The 19,515-nt window shown below is 46.9% G+C and overlaps 1 protein-coding gene across 2 annotated transcripts; it reads right to left on the bottom strand.

Annotated features, from left to right (window-relative positions):
• Positions 1–433: 433 nt before the first annotated feature.
• LOC139564490 (SWI/SNF complex subunit SMARCC1-like) lies at positions 434–18,301 on the bottom strand. Of its 2 annotated transcripts, none has more exons than XM_071384044.1 (26): positions 18,116–18,301; positions 16,311–16,430; positions 16,003–16,088; positions 15,616–15,790; positions 15,441–15,510; positions 15,005–15,074; positions 14,817–14,892; positions 14,561–14,686; positions 14,198–14,316; positions 13,920–14,050; positions 13,224–13,283; positions 13,056–13,093; positions 11,882–12,003; positions 11,713–11,784; positions 11,417–11,530; positions 11,002–11,155; positions 10,543–10,713; positions 10,184–10,442; positions 9,502–9,663; positions 8,095–8,150; positions 5,615–5,756; positions 5,346–5,509; positions 4,832–4,966; positions 2,450–2,717; positions 2,141–2,257; positions 434–2,042 (listed from the first exon to the last, which is right to left on the bottom strand). In XM_071384044.1, the coding sequence occupies exons 1-26, from the start codon at positions 18,299–18,301 to the stop codon at positions 1,951–1,953; spliced, it is 3,285 nt and encodes a 1,094-aa protein (XP_071240145.1). In that variant the 3' UTR covers positions 434–1,950. The 2 variants fall into 2 exon arrangements, with proteins under 2 accessions (XP_071240145.1, XP_071240146.1); XM_071384045.1 differs by having other exon boundaries at positions 14,198–14,292.
• Between the last annotated feature and the right edge of the window lie 1,214 nt (positions 18,302–19,515).

Raw genomic sequence — 19,515 nt, 5'->3', positions numbered from 1 at the left:
GAATAGACGCGGTTATCATTTTTCCTCATATGCATTTGCAGCTGCTGCATAAGAGCCTAAACAGCAAAACAACTACACAAAGACCATCTCTCCCCTGTAGCACCTTGCCCTTTGTCCTAGACCCCTCACCAGACAAAATTAGACTTTTTTTGGTTTGAGGTGTGGTTGTGTGTCAGACAGTGTTTAATATGAAATATGGCTTTAGTTATTTTTTGCAACCATAACATTTCTACCCCGAAATATGTATAGAGAAAGATAGGAAAGAAAGAGAATATTCTTAACTATTTCCCAGGATAATGTGAGCATTTCGTCATGCTCTAGTCTAGATATTTTACACTCCCTGAAATAATACAAATCTATAAAAACCGAACAAGTGTAAGAACAAAATCCAACATTTAGTTCAGAATAAATGAACTACTGAAAATATCAGACATCACTTCATACAAAAACAATTTATTAGACATTGTCCAGGTCCAAGTACCAACAAACCCAAACAAACAATAAAATAAAAATGCTACAAACTTCCAAGAACAAAGATAACTCAATCTACACAAAGTTTATTCTTAAAAATACATAAAACTGAAAAAAGATACAAGATGTAGGGGGTTCTCATCATTTGTGATATAACAGACTGGAAAGACCTTGAATGAGGAAGTGTGTGAGAGCGTGAGAGAGATGCTGTGTGTATGCGTGTGTGATATTCTACCTGAGGGGAGAGGGTAACAGTAACGCAGCAGTCACGTGGGCAGCGAATGAGAGAGGGGTACTAGAGGTAGCAGAGGGGTGCGTAGAGCAGAGAGGTAGCTAGCAGAGAGCAAGAGCAGTTCTAGAGAGGTAGCAGACAGACAAAGAAGGGGAGGAGGCAGAGGTAGCAGAAAGGTGTAGAGGGGTGTTGACATGAATGGAGATGGATGAAGAGAGGTAGCGCTAGGTAGCGGCAGCAGCTACATTATCAGCACCAGAACAGCCAGAAGCCCACTCCACCACTGAGGAAGAGCACATGGTTTTTAACTACAACTATATCACCATACCTAGCTCACTAAAAGGATGGATGAAGGTCAGTGGGATATTAGGCCTGTGTGTGAGCAGCCCCCAGTGTACTAGAGCAGGGTTCAGTGAAGTGTGTGAGTAGTACAGTGCTACGCCTGGCTGGTGAGGGGGGGGGGGCAGAGCAGCCCAGCAGACAGTCATCAAACACCCGTCTCTGCTGTACGCACATTCTGCTCTTCTGACACGCCAACAACGAACAACTGAACACACACTTCGGACTACAGTGTTTTAGCTTCAGAAGAGCGAAGTGGAGAGGTAGATTCTCAGTGAGAAGAGTGTGTGTGTGAAGGGAGGGTTACTGGTCCCCTCTGTGTGTGTCGAAGGAAACCCTCATGATCCCATTCATTACAGTACACAACACACGTCCCTAAATGATCAACCAGCTCCCCTGGTGTTGTGTTGGGGGGAAGACGCGAGGGAGAGGGAGGAAGAGAGGGGTTGTTGGTGTTGTGTTGGGGGGAAGACGCGAGGGAGAGGGAGGAAGAGAGGGGATGTTGGTGTTGCGCTGAAGGAGAGGAAGAGACTAGTGTCATTCTAAAAAGTGAGAGGAAAGAGGGAAAAGTGGGAGTTCTCTGATTTTCTCCCAAAATATTAGCTTCATATTCTTTTAAATAGAGAACAAACACAATATATTCTTTAAAATGACTGGGAGGAGCCCATCTGATCTGCCCCACACCAGACTGACTGAGGAGAAAACAGTGTTCTTACTAGGAGGGCCAGAGTCACAGCCCCCTTGACGCTGTGCCCTGAGAGGGAGGTGTGTGTGTGTGTGTGTGTGTGTAAGCCAGGAGGAGTTTTTGGAGTTGAGAAAACACCTAGCCAGTGGCAAGGCCATCAATGAGCTGAGGTTTTACAAGAGGTGTGTGTGTGTTGGTGTGTGTTTGTTTGGGGGCAGGGATCTTAGTTGTCAGCAACTCGTGCTGGGGCTGCCGCTTGAGGTCCCACAGACGCTGGGAGCATACCATCAGCCTGTACAGGCGAGGGGCCAGGGTCTGAGGACAGAGAACACACTGGTTTGAGAATGGGACACACCAACACACACTTTCTGGCTGAGTAGGATCTGGAAGGCGGATACGGATAGTGTACTCACACATGCCGTTGGGGGCTCCAGGGTGGCGGGGACCCATCATGGGAGGCATGCTGCCAGTGGGGGGGCCGCTAGGCATCATGCGCCCTGGAATGGGCTGACCGGGCCCTCCCATTGGCCCTAAACAGAAGGAGAGGCTTGGTGAGACTCTTGGCCTATCACAGAATCAGTGTGCTGGAACATGTTTTTGAAAACAGGCTAATGTTTCCTAGCTAATATTTGGTGTCATTCCCTTGCCTTGGATATAGTTCCAGGACTTTTGGGTGCTTCTTTGCTGAGAGATGGTGTTCTCCTGTGTGTGTGTGTCCTTACCTGTCTGTTGCGGGTGGTGGGGACCCATGGGGTGGAACCCGGGTCCGGGGGGGCCGTGTCCAGAGTGCATGGCGGGAGGGGGTCCGTGGTGGGAGGGTCCGTGGTGCATGCCTGGCCCTGGGGGACCATGGTGGGGTGCGGGGCCCTGGGCCGCTGCGTTGGCCTGCTGCTGCTCCATCTGCTGGCGGGCCTTCATCTCAGCATACTTCAGCTGCTCCATGTGGAAGGCCTGGCGCTCCGTCAGCAGCTGCTGCCTCTGCAACTCCAACTGGAGGGGGGGGGGAATCATAATTTTATACTATTAATCATGATTATCATTCTCAAAAGCCCACTGTCCACAAGGACATAAGGTTGATCATTACTCATAGTGTCACTTTGAAAAGATAATCATGTCAATAAAGCTAATTTAATTGAACACAGAGCGAGAGAGCGATACATCAAGTCAACAGTGGTATATGGAGCAGGGTGATGATACAGAAACAGGATTGATAAATCAAAGAACGAAGGAGAGGAATAAGAAGAGAAAGGAAATAATTAAAGAGTATAAGCTATAAAGACAAGCTGATCACGATAGCTGACATTATGACAGAGGGGAAGAGCGGTACAGCGGGAGAGGAAAAGCGATGGAATGAGACTGTGGGGAGGAAGAGAGGGGGCAGTGAAACAGGACCATTCTGGAAGCAGGAAGGAGAGAGGAAAAGCGATGGAATGAGACTGTGGGGAGGAAGATAGGGGGCAGTGAAACAGGACCACTCTGGAAGCAGGAAGGAGAGAGGAAAAGCCATGGAATGAGACTGTGGGGAGGAAGAGAGGGGGCAGTGAAACATGACCACTCTGGAAGCAGGAAGAAGAGAGGAAAAGCAATGGAATGAGACTGTGGGGAGGAAGAGAGGGGGCAGTGAAACAGGACCACTCTGGAAGCAGGAAGGAGAGAGGAAAAGCAATGGAATGAGACTGTGGGGAGGAAGAGAGGGGGCAGTGAAACAGGACCACTCTGGAAGCAGGAAGGAGAGAGGAAAAGCAATGGAATGAGACTGTGGGGAGGAAGAGAGGGGGCAGTGAAACAGGACCACTCTGGAAGCAGGAAGGAGAGAGGAAAAGCAATGGAATGAGACTGTGGGGAGGAAGAGAGGGGGCAGTGAAACAGGACCACTCTGGAAGCAGGAAGGAGAGAGGAAAAGCAATGGAATGAGACTGTGGGGAGGAAGAGAGGGGGCAGTGAAACAGGACCACTCTGGAAGCAGGAAGGAGAGAGGAAAAGCAATGGAATGACTGTGGGGAGGAAGAGAGGGGGCAGTGAAACAGGACTACTCTGGAAGCAGGAAGGAGAGAGGAAAAGCAATGGAATGACTGTGGGGAGGAAGAGAGGGGGCAGTGAAACAGGACCACTCTGGAAGCAGGAAGGAGAGAGGGAGCAATGGCTGGAAATGTCGATAAAGGGATTGCTTGCATGCAATAAACCACTAACACTCTCTCTGACACGGAATCAACGGGTGAATTCCATTACCAGAAACCCTACAGAGACACAGGGATGGAGAGAGGTGGAGAAGTCTATTCCCTGTGTGTGCCCTGTTAAGTACATTTGTAGTGGTGGAAAAGTGTGGAGTAGTAAGACAGTGAGGAGTGCCCTTATTTAGTGTGTGTGTGTATGTCTAAGACAGAGACACAGTGTGCGTATGAGAGTGTGTGTGTAACCCAGTGTTTACAGCCTGTGGTAACGGTAGGAGGGAGGCAGCCTGGGTGCTGTTCCAGAGGGTTATGTAACGGCTGGCTGGCTTTTTCATGCACTATTTATCAGGCTGTTCAACTGGGCTGCGGTCCACAGCAGCTCCACGCTTTACAGTTTTACACTCCTGACACAAACACTTTCCACTGGCCTAGAGGCCCACTATCTACCCAGCAGTTAGTTGACTAACTTATTTTACTGCTCTTAAACCATGTGTACCCAAATGGACAAAGCAACGATGCCTGATCCCCCCCCCCCAAAGCGCTTTCCCTTCATAGGCTTGCATGCTCTTTACTCTACTATCCTCTGTGTACTCTGCAACTACCCCTCATAATTACCACCAATTATTAATGCAAACGTTTAATATTGACGCTTTTCACGTCTGCTCATGTTGTAGATATAGGCCCACTCCCAAAAGCAGCTCTTTGTCCTTCCAAGTTATCCATCTGTCGTTGGCTCTCCCTCACACACACGTCTCTGAAATGCCTGGATGGATGACAACTGACACTGATATAGCCTAGATACCACTACAATCAAGATGCATATCCAATCCTTTCACACCCCAAAGGGGTCTGAAACTACAAGCGACTTCAACCCAGCATGCAGTCTCCCACTGAACTACGTTTCCCACAATCCACCTCGGTGCCACTACTTACAGCCTCTTTCTCTCGGTCCATGATGGTCTCCAGCTCCTCAAAGTGTCTGAGCTTGATCTCCAGCTTCTTCATCTGAGTCTCCACCAGCAGAGCCACCAGAGACTTGATCTTCCTCTCCTCCACCGCCGCCAGGTGCTACAGGGAGAAATACAGAGGAAAGAGATGTAACAGAAATATAAAGCTTCGCCAAACTAGACTGGCCAGGTAGTGTAAGAGTAGCGCAAGCGCTTTTGAGCCGTGGGTAAAACGGACACACCGATCAATGAGATGCTACACCGGCAGCACAAGCATAGCATGAGTGAATGGAGCTGGAGCTGCTGAAGCATCTGTTAAGGCCTCAGGTCTATTTCAAGCATTTCGTTGACGTTTCTAACTGACAAGTCGGCTCCGTTTGCTACTTCTGGTTTCAAACACCAAAAACAGCACATACTGAAAGCTAGCGCTATGCTTGCGGTGTAGTCTTGGGGCTCGATATACAAAGTGCTATCCCCATGGCCCTCTGGAAGAAGCTCACCTTGGCCTTGGTGGCAGCTGAGGCGAGGGCAGCGGCGGCTGCAGTGGCAATGTTCCCCTCCCCCCCGTCCGGCTCTAGCTTCTTCCTCTCCTCCTCTTCCATCGTTCCCTGCTCCTCCTTCTCCTTGTCTTCCTCCGAGGTCTCCATGGCCTCCTCGTCTTTGTCTGAAAACATTGCATAAACATTATCAATCAAGTCAATGCTGGACTTATCCGACCCTCCCCCAAAAATGGATGATTCAATCGAAGCGGAATAACCATCTACTCTACCTGCTGAAGCCTTGCCCTCTCCTCCCTCTTTCTCTCCCTCCTCCCGCTCCGACGGCTCGGTCATCTCGCTCTTCACCTTCTCTCCCTCAGCCAGCTTCTCAGCAGACTCACTGGGCTTCTCCGCCTCATCCTTAGACTCAGCCTGAGACAGAGACAGGTAAGACTGTGGCGTTACAGCTGATTATATTTACAGAGCCTTCGGAAAGTATTCAGACCCCTTCACTTTTTCCACATTGTGATATGTTACAGCCTTATTCTAAAATGGATTAAATAAATAAAAATCCTCAGCAATCTACACACTATGACGAAGCAAAAAAAGGTTTTAGAAATGTTAGCAAATGTATAAAAAAAAAAAAAAACAGAAATAGCTTATTTACATAAGTATTCAGACCCTTTGCTATGAGACTCGAAATTGAGCTCCGGTGCATCCTGTCTCCATTGATCATCCTTCCGATGTTTCTACAATTTGGGAGTCCACCTGCAGTAAATTCAATTGATTGGACAAGATTTGGAAAGGCACACACCTGTCTATATAAAGGTCCCACAATTGACAGTGCATGTCAGAGCAAAAACCAAGCCATGAGGTCGAAGGAATTGTCCGTAGAGCTCAGAGACAGGACTGTGTCGAGGCACAGATCTGGGGAAGGGTACCAAAACATTTCTACAGTATTGAAGGTCCCCAAGGACACAGTGGCCTCCATCATTCTTAAATGGAAGAAGTTTGGAACCACCAAGTCTCTTCCTAGAGCTGGCCGCCCAGCCAAACTGAGCAATCGGGGAGAAGGGCCTTGGTCAGGGAGGTGACCAAGAACCAGATGGTCACTGACAGAGCTCTAGCATTCCAGGACAACCATTTCTGCAGCACCAAATCATGCCTTTATGGTAGAGTGGCCAGACAAAACCACTCCTCAGTAAAAGGCATGACAGCACGCTTGGAGTTTGACAAAAGGCACCTAAAGACTCTCAGACCATGACAAACAAGATTCTCTGGTCGGATGAAACCAAGATTGAACTCTTTGGCCTGAATGCCAAGCATCACGTCTGGAGGAAACCTGGCATCATCCCTACGGTGAAGCATGGTGGTGGTAGCGTCATGCTGTGGGGATGGTTTTCAGCGGCGGGTACAGGGAGACTAGTCAGGATCGAGGCAAAGATGAACGGTGCAGGGTACAGAGAGATCCTTGATGAAAACCTGCTCCAGAGTGCTCAGGACCTCAGACTGGGGTGAAGAATCACCTTCCGAAAGAACAACGACCCTATGCACACAGCCAAGACAACACAGGAGTGGCTTCGGCACAAGTCTCTGAATGTACTTGAGAGGCCCAGCCAGAGCCCAGACTTGAACCCGATCAAACATCTCTGGAGAGACCTGAAAATAGCTGTGCAGCGAAGCTCCCCATCCAACCTGACAGAGCTTGAGAGGATCTGCAGGAACTCCCCAAATACAGGTGTACCAAGCTTGTAGCGACATACCCAAGAACACTGAAGGCTGTAATCACTGCCAAATGTGTATTGAGTATTGAGCAAATGGTCTGAATACTTAAGTAAAAAAAAAAAAAATGTTTTACTTGTTTTTGCTTTATCATTATGGGGTATGGTGTGTCGATAAGGCAGGGGGAAAAAAACTATTTAATAAATTATAGAATAAGGCTGTAACGTAACAAAATTAGGAAAAGGTCAAGCGTTCTGAATACACTGTATATGCAGGTCAGAACTGAGAAACACCTAACTGAAGACTATAGCTAGACAGGTCCTTGAGAGCTAAGGAGAAAAATACACAAAACCGAACAAGGGTCAAAGCTAATTCCCTGCATTTCAAAAAGCCTGCAGTAAAGCCATCGGGACTAGAACCGGCGTGGATAGGCGATGGCTAGTGAAGGTTAATGAAGATTTCAACCAGTGGTCAACGATGCATGGCTAACTCCTGCTAACGTTATCTGTGGTGTTACATTTGCCCCGTGGCCATCCTAAACACAGAGATAGGATGGATGGAGACCAGAGTAAGCGAAAGACGGAGAGTAGTAAATGGAGGGGCAGACTGTACGACTGCCAGCGTTAAAAATAAAGCTAAAAACTGTTTGATGTCTTCTGTGCACATATGAATGTCCCCTACGATGTAACTGCAATGATGAGATGGATGTTGTTCTTCTTTGTTACATTATCTCGCTGTCATACTGTGTTCAACCGTGTTCCATCTTGCCTTGCCATCTTGTTTCAAGAGGATCACAATGGAAATAAGTCCCAGACTTGATTGTGTGTTATCCTCCATGATTTAACAATGGAAATAAGTCCCAGACTTGATTGTGTGTTATCCTCCATGATTTAACAATGGAAATAAGTCCCAGACTTTATTGTGCGTTATCCTCCATGATATAACTCATGTGCATGTATGGCTTTTTCAGTTTTATGTATGCCGGTAAATCTTTTTAATGGTTGAATTAATAAACTAAACTAAAGACCTCACCCCTGGGCCGTCTCACCTTGTCAGGCTGCTGGGAGTCGGAGTCTGTTTCCATCTTCTCCGTCTCTGCTGGCTCTACAGTGACAGGGAGAGAGAGAGGGAGGGGCTTTGAGAAGAGGGCTAGACAAAGAACAAGACATCTCTCAGAGAAACTGATCACAAACAGATGACGCATCCTAAGTAGAACCTCACCATGATTCAGACATTACTGTGGTTAGGAATGACAGTATGTGTGTGTGCGTGCGAGCGAGCGTTTGTGCAAATGTGGGAGAAAGTGAGCGAGTCGATGCCGAGTGAGAGTGCATGAATGTGTGTGTTTGGAAAAAAACATGTCCGCATGTGCATTTGGGCGCGTTTTTACTATGCGAGTATTGACCTGTATGAGAGATGGTAGACTGCTTTGGGGAGGGTATTGAATGCATTTAGGCAATTTATTAGTTGTTAATGCATGTATGTGTAACATGTATTTATTCATGTATAATTGCTGATTGAGCGATTGCTGTGTGTGTACCAGGCATTGAGGCCGTAGCATAGTGTGTTGACCCAGTTTCAACCCCTTCCCCCACGCCCCATCTGCTGTTCTAATCCACTGGTTACCACGACAGCCGGACACATAGACATAACACTCGGAAGAAACCTCTACGTCGCCCCCCACTGGCCATCCTGATTTCAGCTGGTACCTCAAAATGTATTGGTGAGAATAAACATCTGGCTTTACCCACGTGAGCGCACACACACGCAGGAGGTAGGTATAAGGTGACCTGCGGACAGCTGGCTACGAGCAGCCTCGCCCTAACCTGTTAGCTGTGGGCTGTCTGTGTCTTGGCCATTTGCTGCCCTCCACTGGTAACACTCAGTACTCCGTCTAAATGTGGGGGGTGTGTATATGGGTGGGTATTTTGTGTGAGTGAGTATTGCATGCATGAGTATGTTGGATGTATGTGATGAGAGAATGCTTTTGTGTGTTTATATGAAGGCCTGTGTGTTTACACGATTCTATATGTATTGCTATTCGATACTGTGACTTTATTGAGATTTGATGTTCCAAACAAATTGCTCACCAGAGGTCTTCTGCAGAGACAAGAGAGCCATGAAAACGAGTCTATCAGTCATGGAAATAAAATTGCTGATATCAAATTGGCTCCTTATTTAAAAAGATGGAGAATGAGCTATGAAGAAAAAATACTGGAGTTTTGGTGCAGGTACAACCAACTATCGCAAAAATAGTGATCTTGACAAAACAGTAAAAAAATTTTTATCCCAATATATAACTATTGTTTCCCCCCCTCCCGATCAATGTTGTATACCGTGTGATCGTTTTTATGTTTGTGTACGCACAAGAGTATTTTTTATCCATCTTTGCAAATGTGTGACTGTGTGTACGAATATCTGAATGCATGTGTTCTGCTCCGAGTGTGTGTGTTACCGGTCTTCTCGGGCTCCTCGGGGGCGGTTCCTGCGATGCCGCTGCTCTCCAGGCCATAGGCGGGGTCTACCTTGCCCGTGCTGCGGGCCGCCTCCTGCACCTTCTTCACATGGGCCTCCACCAGCTCTGCTGGCACCTCCTCACGCACACGGCTAAACTCCTCTGGAGAGAGAGGGAGACACTGTAGTTAGCTACAGACTCACACCTTGTGATAGTTCCTCCACACACACACACAGATATGTTCAAACACACAGCGATATTACGACACACTACATGAAGCGTGATATTACATACAAATTAAAAATATATATTTTGTGAATCAACACATTGTGATAAAACACCCTTGCAAATGACCCACGTACCCAGTCGCCACAACACGTACCCAGTCGCCACAACACGTACCCAGTCGCCACAACACGTACCCAGTCGCCACAACACGTACCCAGTCGCCACAACACGTACCCAGTCGCCACAACACGTACCCAGTCGCCACAACACGTGCCCAGTCGCCACAACACGTGCCCAGTCGCCACAACACGTGCCCAGTCGCCACAACACGTGCCCAGTCGCCACAACACGTGCCCAGTCGCCACAACACGTGCCCAGTCGCCACAACACGTACCCAGTCCCCACAACACGTACCCAGCCCCCACAACACGTACCCAGCCCCCACAACACGTACCCAGGGCTGCCTTGGCAGCAGCGGAGGCCACACGGGGGTCCACCACGGAGGCCAGGAAGGCCACGGTGCTCATGACGGGGTTGCCTGACTGGCTGAAGGGTACGGGCTGGTAGGCCAGGGGGCCCAGGGACGACTCAGAGTTCTCCAGGTAAGGGTCCTCGATGGGCAGACGCAGGAAGTGCAGGATACACTCGTCCTGGGTGCGCGAGCCCACGTGCTCCGACACCTTGTTCCAGTCGTCTTTGTACATCTCCAGAGCCTGGTAGGGAGGAGATGGAGGAATGAGAAGGGCTCTGATAGGCTGGTAGGTTTTAGATTATGTTTGTGATTGGTCAGCTGGTCTGTTGTGACTGACATACCTCCAATAGGAGCAGAGTCTCCTGCTCGGTCCACTCTCGGCCGCCGCTGGTTCCTTTACTCTTGGGGTTCTTCTTGGAGTAGAGGTCATTACGCAGGCCAAAGTTCTGCATGTCAGAGGGCTTGTCTTTGCCCTTCTCTGGGAAGTTGAGCATCTGCTGGCCAGAGGGGATCTAGAAGGATGGATGGAGAGACAGGGGGGAGGTTGAAAGGAATCACACTGTGGTCAGAGGATGCAGTGAATACTTTCACAACATGTATGACCCATTAAATAATCAAAATCAACGGTTACATACACACAACGCCTGTATGTGTATTTGGATATAATTCGCTATCGGCACTAACAGGATTGGGTTTAAAGACCCTTCCCCTAGCCCCTACTCCCTCAGTATCCAACAACCTGAAAGGACTAGACAGATGAAAGAAATATGACCATAGCTCCATGTAGTTGTCTATCTAACCTGTGGGGGGCGGTGGTGCATCGGCGTCAGGCCAGAGGGGGTGTCAGCCAGCACGTTGAAGTGGGGGGTGGGCGGGGGGCCCATGGGGAGGGGGCGGCTCTCAGCATCCACCTGGTAGTTCACCAGCCCCCACTGCTCCAGGAACGCATGGACCCTAGTAGAGAGACATGACAGATATATGCAAAGAATTTACTCCACAATCATCACTCTTGATCAGTGAGTCCAACTAAACCTGGGTCATATTCATTAAGCACCAAACGGGAAAAAATTAACTGGAACAGTAAGGGACAACCTAAACGTGTCCTATAAAAACAACACATATTACAAAGTGTCTTGCATACGGTGTGCCCTGACGAACAATGTCCTAACTTCTGCCCTAGGGAATCCATTTCACGTTAACCCCTTGACCCTTCACCTCATGACGGCACACACGTCTCCCGTCAGGTTCCTGCGGCAGGAGGTGGAGGTCAGGTACTCCTGGGGGTTGAGCCGGTACGTGTCGATCATGAAGTTACGGTAGGCCAGGTATCTGACAGGGACAAACACATTGAGAAAAAAAACACAGAAGGATCGGAACAAATAGGGACGCCATGTGTTAGACAGCAATGGGTGTGTTTGTACTATGAAAGATTCTTAGTGAAAGCGTGCGTCTGCAGTTCTTTAATGGGTTGAGTGAGTTGATGTGTTGGGCAGTGTTCTCCACTGACTCACATTTCTGGGGACTTGGACTTGTTCTTGCCGTTGAAGAACTCTGGCAGTGCACGCCTCTCAATCTCGTGGATACTGAAAGAGAAGGGGGCGGGGTAAACTCAAGACACAAACATAAAATACAGCCCATGATACACTCCCCACACACTAAGAACAGTGGGGCCATCCTCACCAGTTGTAGTCGAACCAGGCGGCGTAGCTGGGGATGATGATGTGGTGGGTCTGCTCGGTCACGTTGTCCTCGCTGGAGTCGATGAGGCGGTTGACCTCGGCCTTGCCCTGCTCCTCCTCCTCCTGCAGGGGGAGACAGAGTCACACGGATGGGATCAGATCAACATAGGCAAGAAAGGAGAGCAGAATTTTGGCTAGTTCTTGGTCAGTTTCTATTATATATGAACAGAGGATAAAATGTTAGAAAAGCAGTATTTCCAGATTAAATCAGGAATAATCCCATCCCAAATGTAGAAAAACTGGATCTGAATGAGTTAACGCTGCACTGGAAAACACTCGTAATCTAACGCATGCCTCAAACCACTCGTAGAACAGCTAAGTGCATTGTTAGCTGCTTTTTTGCCCTCCCGCGTCACTTGATACACAGTAGACCTCCGCTAAACATAGAATCACATGATTTATCAGTCTCTGACTGCTGATAACTTCAGAACAAAGTTGACTACAAATACAAAAGTTGCCAATATCTTTGCGATGGATACAACAGAGTTCTATTTTGGTACTTGTAGGCTACTGTCTAATTTGTCTCAATATATTTCATGATGTGTAGCCTAACGTGCTCAATGATGTGACAAATTGGTGACTTAGTGCGTTGTCATTGGGTAAGCATTATAATAAACAGACTCAATATTAGCAGCCATAGGTGGTAATAGGAGCTGATCCGTCATCAGTATTGTGAAATAATTCTAATTTTAAAGAAAGATTTGAATGGAGAAAGCTGATCGAGACCAGCACTCTCTTTCGATCCTATCAGTATGGACACATGTTCCAACGCTGCACTTCGTGACCGTTCTCTCAGCGTGGTGTTTTTGGAAATGCATGTCTTCGGCAGTTGTAGGAAATATGCATTGTTAAAAACAGCCGTAGGCCTAAGTTCCATCGCTATCGGGAAACCGGGCCCAAATCTACAAATGGGTAGACATTGCCTCTAAAACAGACACCAGGTGAGATATTTTTCCATCTCCCTTCTGGATTTGCTAAGAAGTGGGGGTTAGGATAATCTGACCATAGATCTATCAATGACGACTATGGTTGTGGGTGAATAGGGAACAGTTTACGATGAAGAAGAGACCGCATTTAGAGGCAATCATTAAAGGTTAAGGAAAAGCTGGTGTTACCTTGCCTCCAGAGACCACAGAGTCATCCTCCAGATCATCTGGAAGACCGAGAGGGGACGTTATGACATCACTCTATCCATTGCTTGACTCAATACATCTCGGTGATTGACAGTTTAGTACTGAGACAGGTAGATACTTAAACACTGAAATAGTTCTGCACACACTCACCCAAATCAGCCACTGCCCCTCCCTTCACTGGGGTGTTCTCGTTGTCTTTCTTAGAGTTCACTGAGGACAGGGAAGGGGAAAAAAGGCTGAAGAATAGCCAGAGTATGGTAGTGGTGAAATACACTGACAGTGGCTATTGGCTCTCTTTTCTCTTGTAAGCTCTCTTTTCAAAAGCAACCACGGAAATAGATAGAGGGGGGAGGGGGTTGCAGAAGTGGGACATTGCAGATGGGACTGGGTCCAAAAAGGCAATTTTTAGTTAAGTGCGTTTGGCTTAGAGCACTTCCAGCTCAAATAGCACTCCATTCAATGCACCACTGAAGAAAGTCCCCCCGGGCAACTCCATGCCATCTTGGCAAGGACAGAGTGTACATGTGTGGTGTGTAACAGTTAGAAAATAAATAATTCAGGGGAAAAAACTGCAGTTACTACAGAGTTGAATAAACTGCAAGTCAACACGGTGACAAGCATAAGATGGATGCACTGAGAGAAAGAAACAGGACCATGAGAGAGAGAATGGGAGATTTACAACATGTGATTTAGAGTGACTGAGCCAATGAAGGAGAAGAGAGGGGAGGAACACGAGGAGGAGGAGGGGTATGGGTGAGAAAGAAGACAGAGTGAAGGATCAAGAGGGAGGAGAGCAGATGTGGGAGAGGGAGACAATGAGAGGGACGAGTTGGACAATCAACTGACCGTTCTTGGGCAAAGTGACCTCCTCCATGCTGGGAACAGGCGAGGGGTCCTCCATGTCCTTGGTCAGGTCCTCTTCCTCCTCCTCGTCCTCGCCACGGTGGCCACGACGCTTCCAGTGAGACGCAGGGTTCCTGGGGACAGGAGAAGAGGTCAAGGGTCGGTGGAGTTTTCCCAAGACACTGATCCATGGTCAGTTTAGTGTTTTTCTCCCTAATGGCTAAGGTTAGGTTTTGGGAAGGTTAAGCTGGTCCTAGATCTGTGGCTATAGGGGGACTCACCCCTTCTTGCCACCCTTCTTGCGGGACTCGGCTGGGGTGGTCGGGGGAGATGGCGAGCGCCTCCTCTTCTTCCCGGCGGCGTTGGCCTTGCGCTCCTTGCGATCGGGTGTACGGGAAGACTGATCAGAACCACGAGGGATGGCCAGGTGAGAGAGAGAGAGAATGAGAGGATGGAACGGTCTCACACAGAGGGGAGCGGGGGAGGAGAAGAGGGAGGATGTGGTGGTGAGGAGAGGAAGAATTTGAAAGGATGGGTGACACGACACAGACAGACAAACAAGACAACAATCCACAGGGTGCAGCAACTCACTTAAACACACACTTCCTAAGAATCCATAACACACACCTCAGAGTTTGGCCTACCTCCTCCTCCTTTGGGAAGATCCTCTGGCGGAAGCTCACAGTCTTCTTGTTCTCGTCCACCTCATAGTCTTCCTCATTCATCCACTCGTTGAAGGCGTCGGTGTCCAGAACCCACTTGGCATGCACCTGGGAGAGGAGGAGTCGAAACTAATCCACTACTCAAGGGTGGTGTTGTCTGCTAGTACTTTTCAGGCTGGAGGCAGGGGTTGATTTGGCCTATATAAAACATTAACATGACTGGCTGCTCCATCCTCACCTTCCAGGGCTTCTCAGAGGTGGGTGGGTCCTCCACATCCCCCTCCACGTCGCTGGTGGACACCCAGGTGTCATAACTGACCACACAGAGAAGAGGGTTTAAAGGTCAGTAACAGGTCACAGTGGGTGGATGTGTAAGAGGGCAGAGTGAACCAGCAAAGCTGAAGTCTAACGGTGCCAGTCTCTCACCTGTCTGGGTACATGCCCCAGTGCACCAGCACCTGCTTGTCCTTACGCATGACCGGACGCAGCCACTCCTCTGCAAGACAAACACACACCTTTTTATCAGCGTATACACACACATCCTCAAGTAATGCATACAGACTACTGTATTCATAATAGTATATTACTGTATACACACATTTCACTTTCTTTGAAATGTGATATGAGAGTAGAATAAGCCTCTGTAAGGTGACCATAAGGAATTAGATTCAAAGAATACAGCACAATCCAGACTACACCAGAATTTAGGCATATGTATATAACAATATATAATTTTTGTACATTTCAGCAATTTAGCAGACGCTCTACCAACTGAGCCACATGGGACCAAGTAACAAAGTAGATGATATATACATTGCAAGGGGGAGCTTTATTTCCTTTCTCAGCAGAGCACATCACTTACCATCCTCCTGCTGGGTTGATGAGGGGTAGATATGATGGGTGGCCTTAGACTTGTCCTCAGTGATGGAGCCCTAAAGGAAAGGAAGGAGAGTAGCTTTATGATGCCATTTGAATTTCTGGTGAGTGGTGAAACAATCCTACCATTGGTTGGTGCGATTTGGGTGGGCGTGTCTTACCTGGTGTCTTTTGATGATGTCCTTCAGCTTATTGGCCTGCTTCTGCTCCATGTCAGGCACCAGGAACACGGTTGGTCGAGTCAGGCAGTTATTCTGAACCAGGGTCTTCTCTACATTCAAGAACATCTCCACATTCCTGTCCATCCTGGAGGGGTTCTGCAGGTCAAACCTACGCCTGCACAGATAGGAGGGATAGAACATGTTACTTACAGTCTCAACTCCACAGGGCATCTTTTCCCCTCCCTCTCTTGGAGCAACCGCTACCTTCTATGTGATTCCATAGGAGAAAGAACGTGTCAAATATCCATTCCACATATACATGATTAGTCCAAGGTGGAAATTATGCATTAAAAAAAAAAAAAGTATTCAAATCAAGACCCTACTCACCAGCCCTGCTCGCTCTTGAACTTGTAGGTGGAGCCCAGGATATGACACAGAGCACCCCCTGCCTTGAAGTCCAGGAAGCTCTTGGTCTGATGAGGCAATACAGAAGAAAAGGCGAGGGACATTCACACAAGCTAGCTCAGATAGATAAAGACATGGCAAACTACTGTGACACAAAATGTGAAGAAGAAATTGGGAAGCCCTACAACACTCTACAGCCCACACTTCCCTTGCCCAAAAAATATCACTGTGTGTGTAGGTCCCGTCCCTGTCTGGTCAGGTGTAAAGACGCGTGTGGAAGAGATACTCACAGGTAACTTGGTGAGGGCAGGGTTGTTGACCCTCCGTCCGAAAGCATCTTCCTGGAACTGAAGCAGCTGCACCACCAGCCCTGCCAGGGACTTATTGGAGGGAGAGTCTGCCTGTACATACTGAGACACAACAAAACCACTGAGTTAGTGAGGGCGGCACACTCATGTGTGACAAAGGAGGGATTGAATATTGTGAGACCACAGAAGTGTTAGGCTACATTGGTCAGACTAACACATGGCTAATGCAGGCACACACAAGATCTCATGAGTAGATAGATCATACTATAAGACCAAAACAGCAGCCTTTCTTAGGTAAATGTGGGGTGATATGACATCACTTTTTCTTTCAGTGAGGCCCCTTCCCTGGTCACTGAAAAGAGTGGCTCCCTAGTTTCAAGAAAATAAATACAGTAGAAAATAGTTTACAGTAGCTAGCTACTTCTTTTCAACAAAGTTGTTTTGGGAAATCCACGGCTGAGATGTTTTGATGGTTTGCTGCAGTCAGCCATTGCTTGGTTGTGTGTGGAACACTGTTTGTCTCCAGCGCAAAGTAGTTCAGTACATGAGGTAGTCGAGGTTTCCCATCAAGACGATTCAGCTAATTACTTAGACATAATGTAAGTCATCAGTGGACCAATCGACCTGTCTGCTATTCTCTGGTCAATAACAATGTTACTGTAGCTAACCAATGTTGTTAATTACATCAAGTCCCGTGCATTGCCAGCGTTGTGCCGAAAATCTCCCCCCTTCGCGTTCATTGCGGTGACTTGCTTGCTTAGATTTCTGCACTTCACTCCGTTGTCCGTTCAGCTAATATTTCACTCATCTTAGTAGCATAAAGCATTTTTGTCTGCAGTTTTCGGGTTGGCTATTTGTTTCAAGTGTATGTGGCGGTTCTAGCTTGTATGGCGCCCTGGGCGAACCCCCCCTTCAGCGCCCGACCGCCCCCGGGAGCGCACCAGGCAAGATGCCTTCCGTACCTACATCCGCTACTGATTTGTATTAGTCTATAAATAAATCTCGTTGCCAAAATTCGTCATCTCTCCCATGTCTTATTCGACTAGTATTTTTGAGAGTGTAAGGATAATAATTCAGCCATAGTTGTTCTGAAATGTTTATTGCTTGCCAACATTTTACTCCCTCTATGTTTAATATAACACACATACATTCATTAAGCATTTCGGTTGCCTATCCTGACGAAGTTCGTTATATATAAAGTATTTGACTGATGTGTGCCACAGAAAGTATTTGACTCTAGCCACAAAATCAAGGAAATTATAAGGGGGGATTCCTGCAGGGGGGAGATTTTCGGCACAACACCTGTTCACCACAACAATGTTTACATCAATGATACCGTCTCAAGACATGCTAACTAGATTATCTTACCTACCTAAACTAGTTTTCGTTACGTTAGCTAGCCAGCTAACGTTACGCTCAGATAGAGAGTCAGATGAAAACAGGAGTAATTATGTTACCTTGCTACCCTAGATTGGTAGGTTACACAAACAGACAACTCTTCAGCTAACGTTAGTGTTGGCCGTGCAACAAATCAAACGGACGGTACGATAGCTGTTCAGTTAGCAGCTAATGTTAGCTTGCCTAGCTATCGCTTGACATGTAATGTTCATGTTGTTGGGTAATGTTGTGATGGATATCTTTAGATGCATGAAGCTATCTATTAATATCTAGTTTGCCACAAGTACCTAATGGGAGCGATAGATTGAAAGAGATAGCACTTCCATTGTGCTAGAGACGCGTGCCTTGACGATGGAAATCAATGGAGGTTAAAACCAGCGCTCGCTAACCTTTTTGTAGTGTTTCCCGATCCATTGGCGCACCGAATCGATCTGAGAGACCGTTTCTGAGCACTCCCAGTATTTCGACGAAGGACCTCCATCTTTCTTACGTCCCACCGCAGTACCGACGCCCACAGGGCCGGCTGCAGGTCCCCCTGAACCCGTTCCACCCGCTGCAGTTGCCACTGTCGCCATTGTTTATTGTCCTGTTCGCTGCTATTTCGCTTCTCAACCGCGTCACTCACCAAGGAAATTTTCGGGAGGGAGTGCGCATGCGCATATTCGTAAATAAGGTAAAGTTTCTGAATCTCGCGATAAAGAGGGTTCATATGGGAAGAGTCCGTGTGAAAGTCAGGGTTGGAAAAATGTACACCTTATATTAGGAAATCTGTCGTTATGAACACATATGAATATGGTGGTCTACATTTTTTTGATTTTCATACTTTGAAAAATACTTTTAAGATAAATTGGGATAAACATTTCTTAAAGAATCCAACTTCAATATCGAATTTCATCCCGCATTATATCTTCTCCAGTTTTGGTGGCTTCAAATGTATGTTACTTTGTAACTATAACATTGATACGGTTCCTACAAAATTATCTGCTTTTCATTGACAAGTATTCTTAGCGTGGCCGTTAATATATAAACATAATGTTTCCCGCATAGGTATTTCATTTGGAACAATAAGGATATTTTGTATAGAAACATGTCTTTATTTTTTAAGAACTGGTTTCATAATCATATCCTGCTGGTGAGACAACTTTTTAATATAGAAGGAATGTTACTCAATTATGACGCATTTTTATCTCGTTACAATACCCAGAGAGGTCGCCATAGTCTTTGATGCTATTCCATCTGGAACTCTCATGTTGTTTAGAGGTGTAACCACTAACCAGACCTCACCTTCTTGACCTACCCTCGCATAATCCAGTTGACTCTCCAATAGGAAAACATGTTTTCTCCTTGCTCCCTCAGAACAACAGATCTATATTTCAAATGGATATTGTATCCATTCCTTATGTCACAACTTTCTGGAATACATTTGTCAATCATTTCTGTTGGGGAAAATCCTGGTTATTACCACACAAATACCTGCTTGTTAACAAGGTCAAAGAGGTCTCTTTTAGAATGATTCATAAGTATTTCCCTGCGAATCATTTCCTGAAGAAACTCAAAAAATACATTAACATTAACTGTACTTTTTGTGTTGAGCATCCAGAAACGGTTTAGCATTTATTTTGGCATTGTCTACATGTATGGAAAGGTATTCATAGTTTTATAATTGTTAATATTCTTCATGACTTTTGTTTTTATGTGAGAATGTGCTGCTCGGTTTCCTTAACTATAAAAAAGATAAAGAAAAACAATTTTACCTCATAAATCTAATTGTGCTAATGGCAAAATTTCA

This window comes from Salvelinus alpinus, chromosome 35 (assembly GCF_045679555.1).
Source record: "Salvelinus alpinus chromosome 35, SLU_Salpinus.1, whole genome shotgun sequence".
NCBI classification, from domain to species: Eukaryota; Metazoa; Chordata; class Actinopteri; order Salmoniformes; family Salmonidae; genus Salvelinus; species Salvelinus alpinus.
This window is presented reverse-complemented; position numbering and strand designations above follow the sequence as displayed.

Bases quoted from the DNA above. Each gene is read 5' to 3' on its own strand.
- LOC139564490 (XM_071384044.1), bottom strand. From the start codon at position 18,301: ATGGCGACAGTGGCAACTGCAGCGGGTGGAACGGGTTCAGGGGGACCT. The intron at 10,714-11,001 runs GTTAGATAGACA...CCATCCTTCTAG, and splicing joins TGCACCACCGCCCCCCACAG to ATCCCCTCTGGCCAGCAGAT. The intron at 5,510-5,614 runs GTAGAGTAGATG...CAATGTTTTCAG, and splicing joins AGAGGGCAAGGCTTCAGCAG to ACAAAGACGAGGAGGCCATG.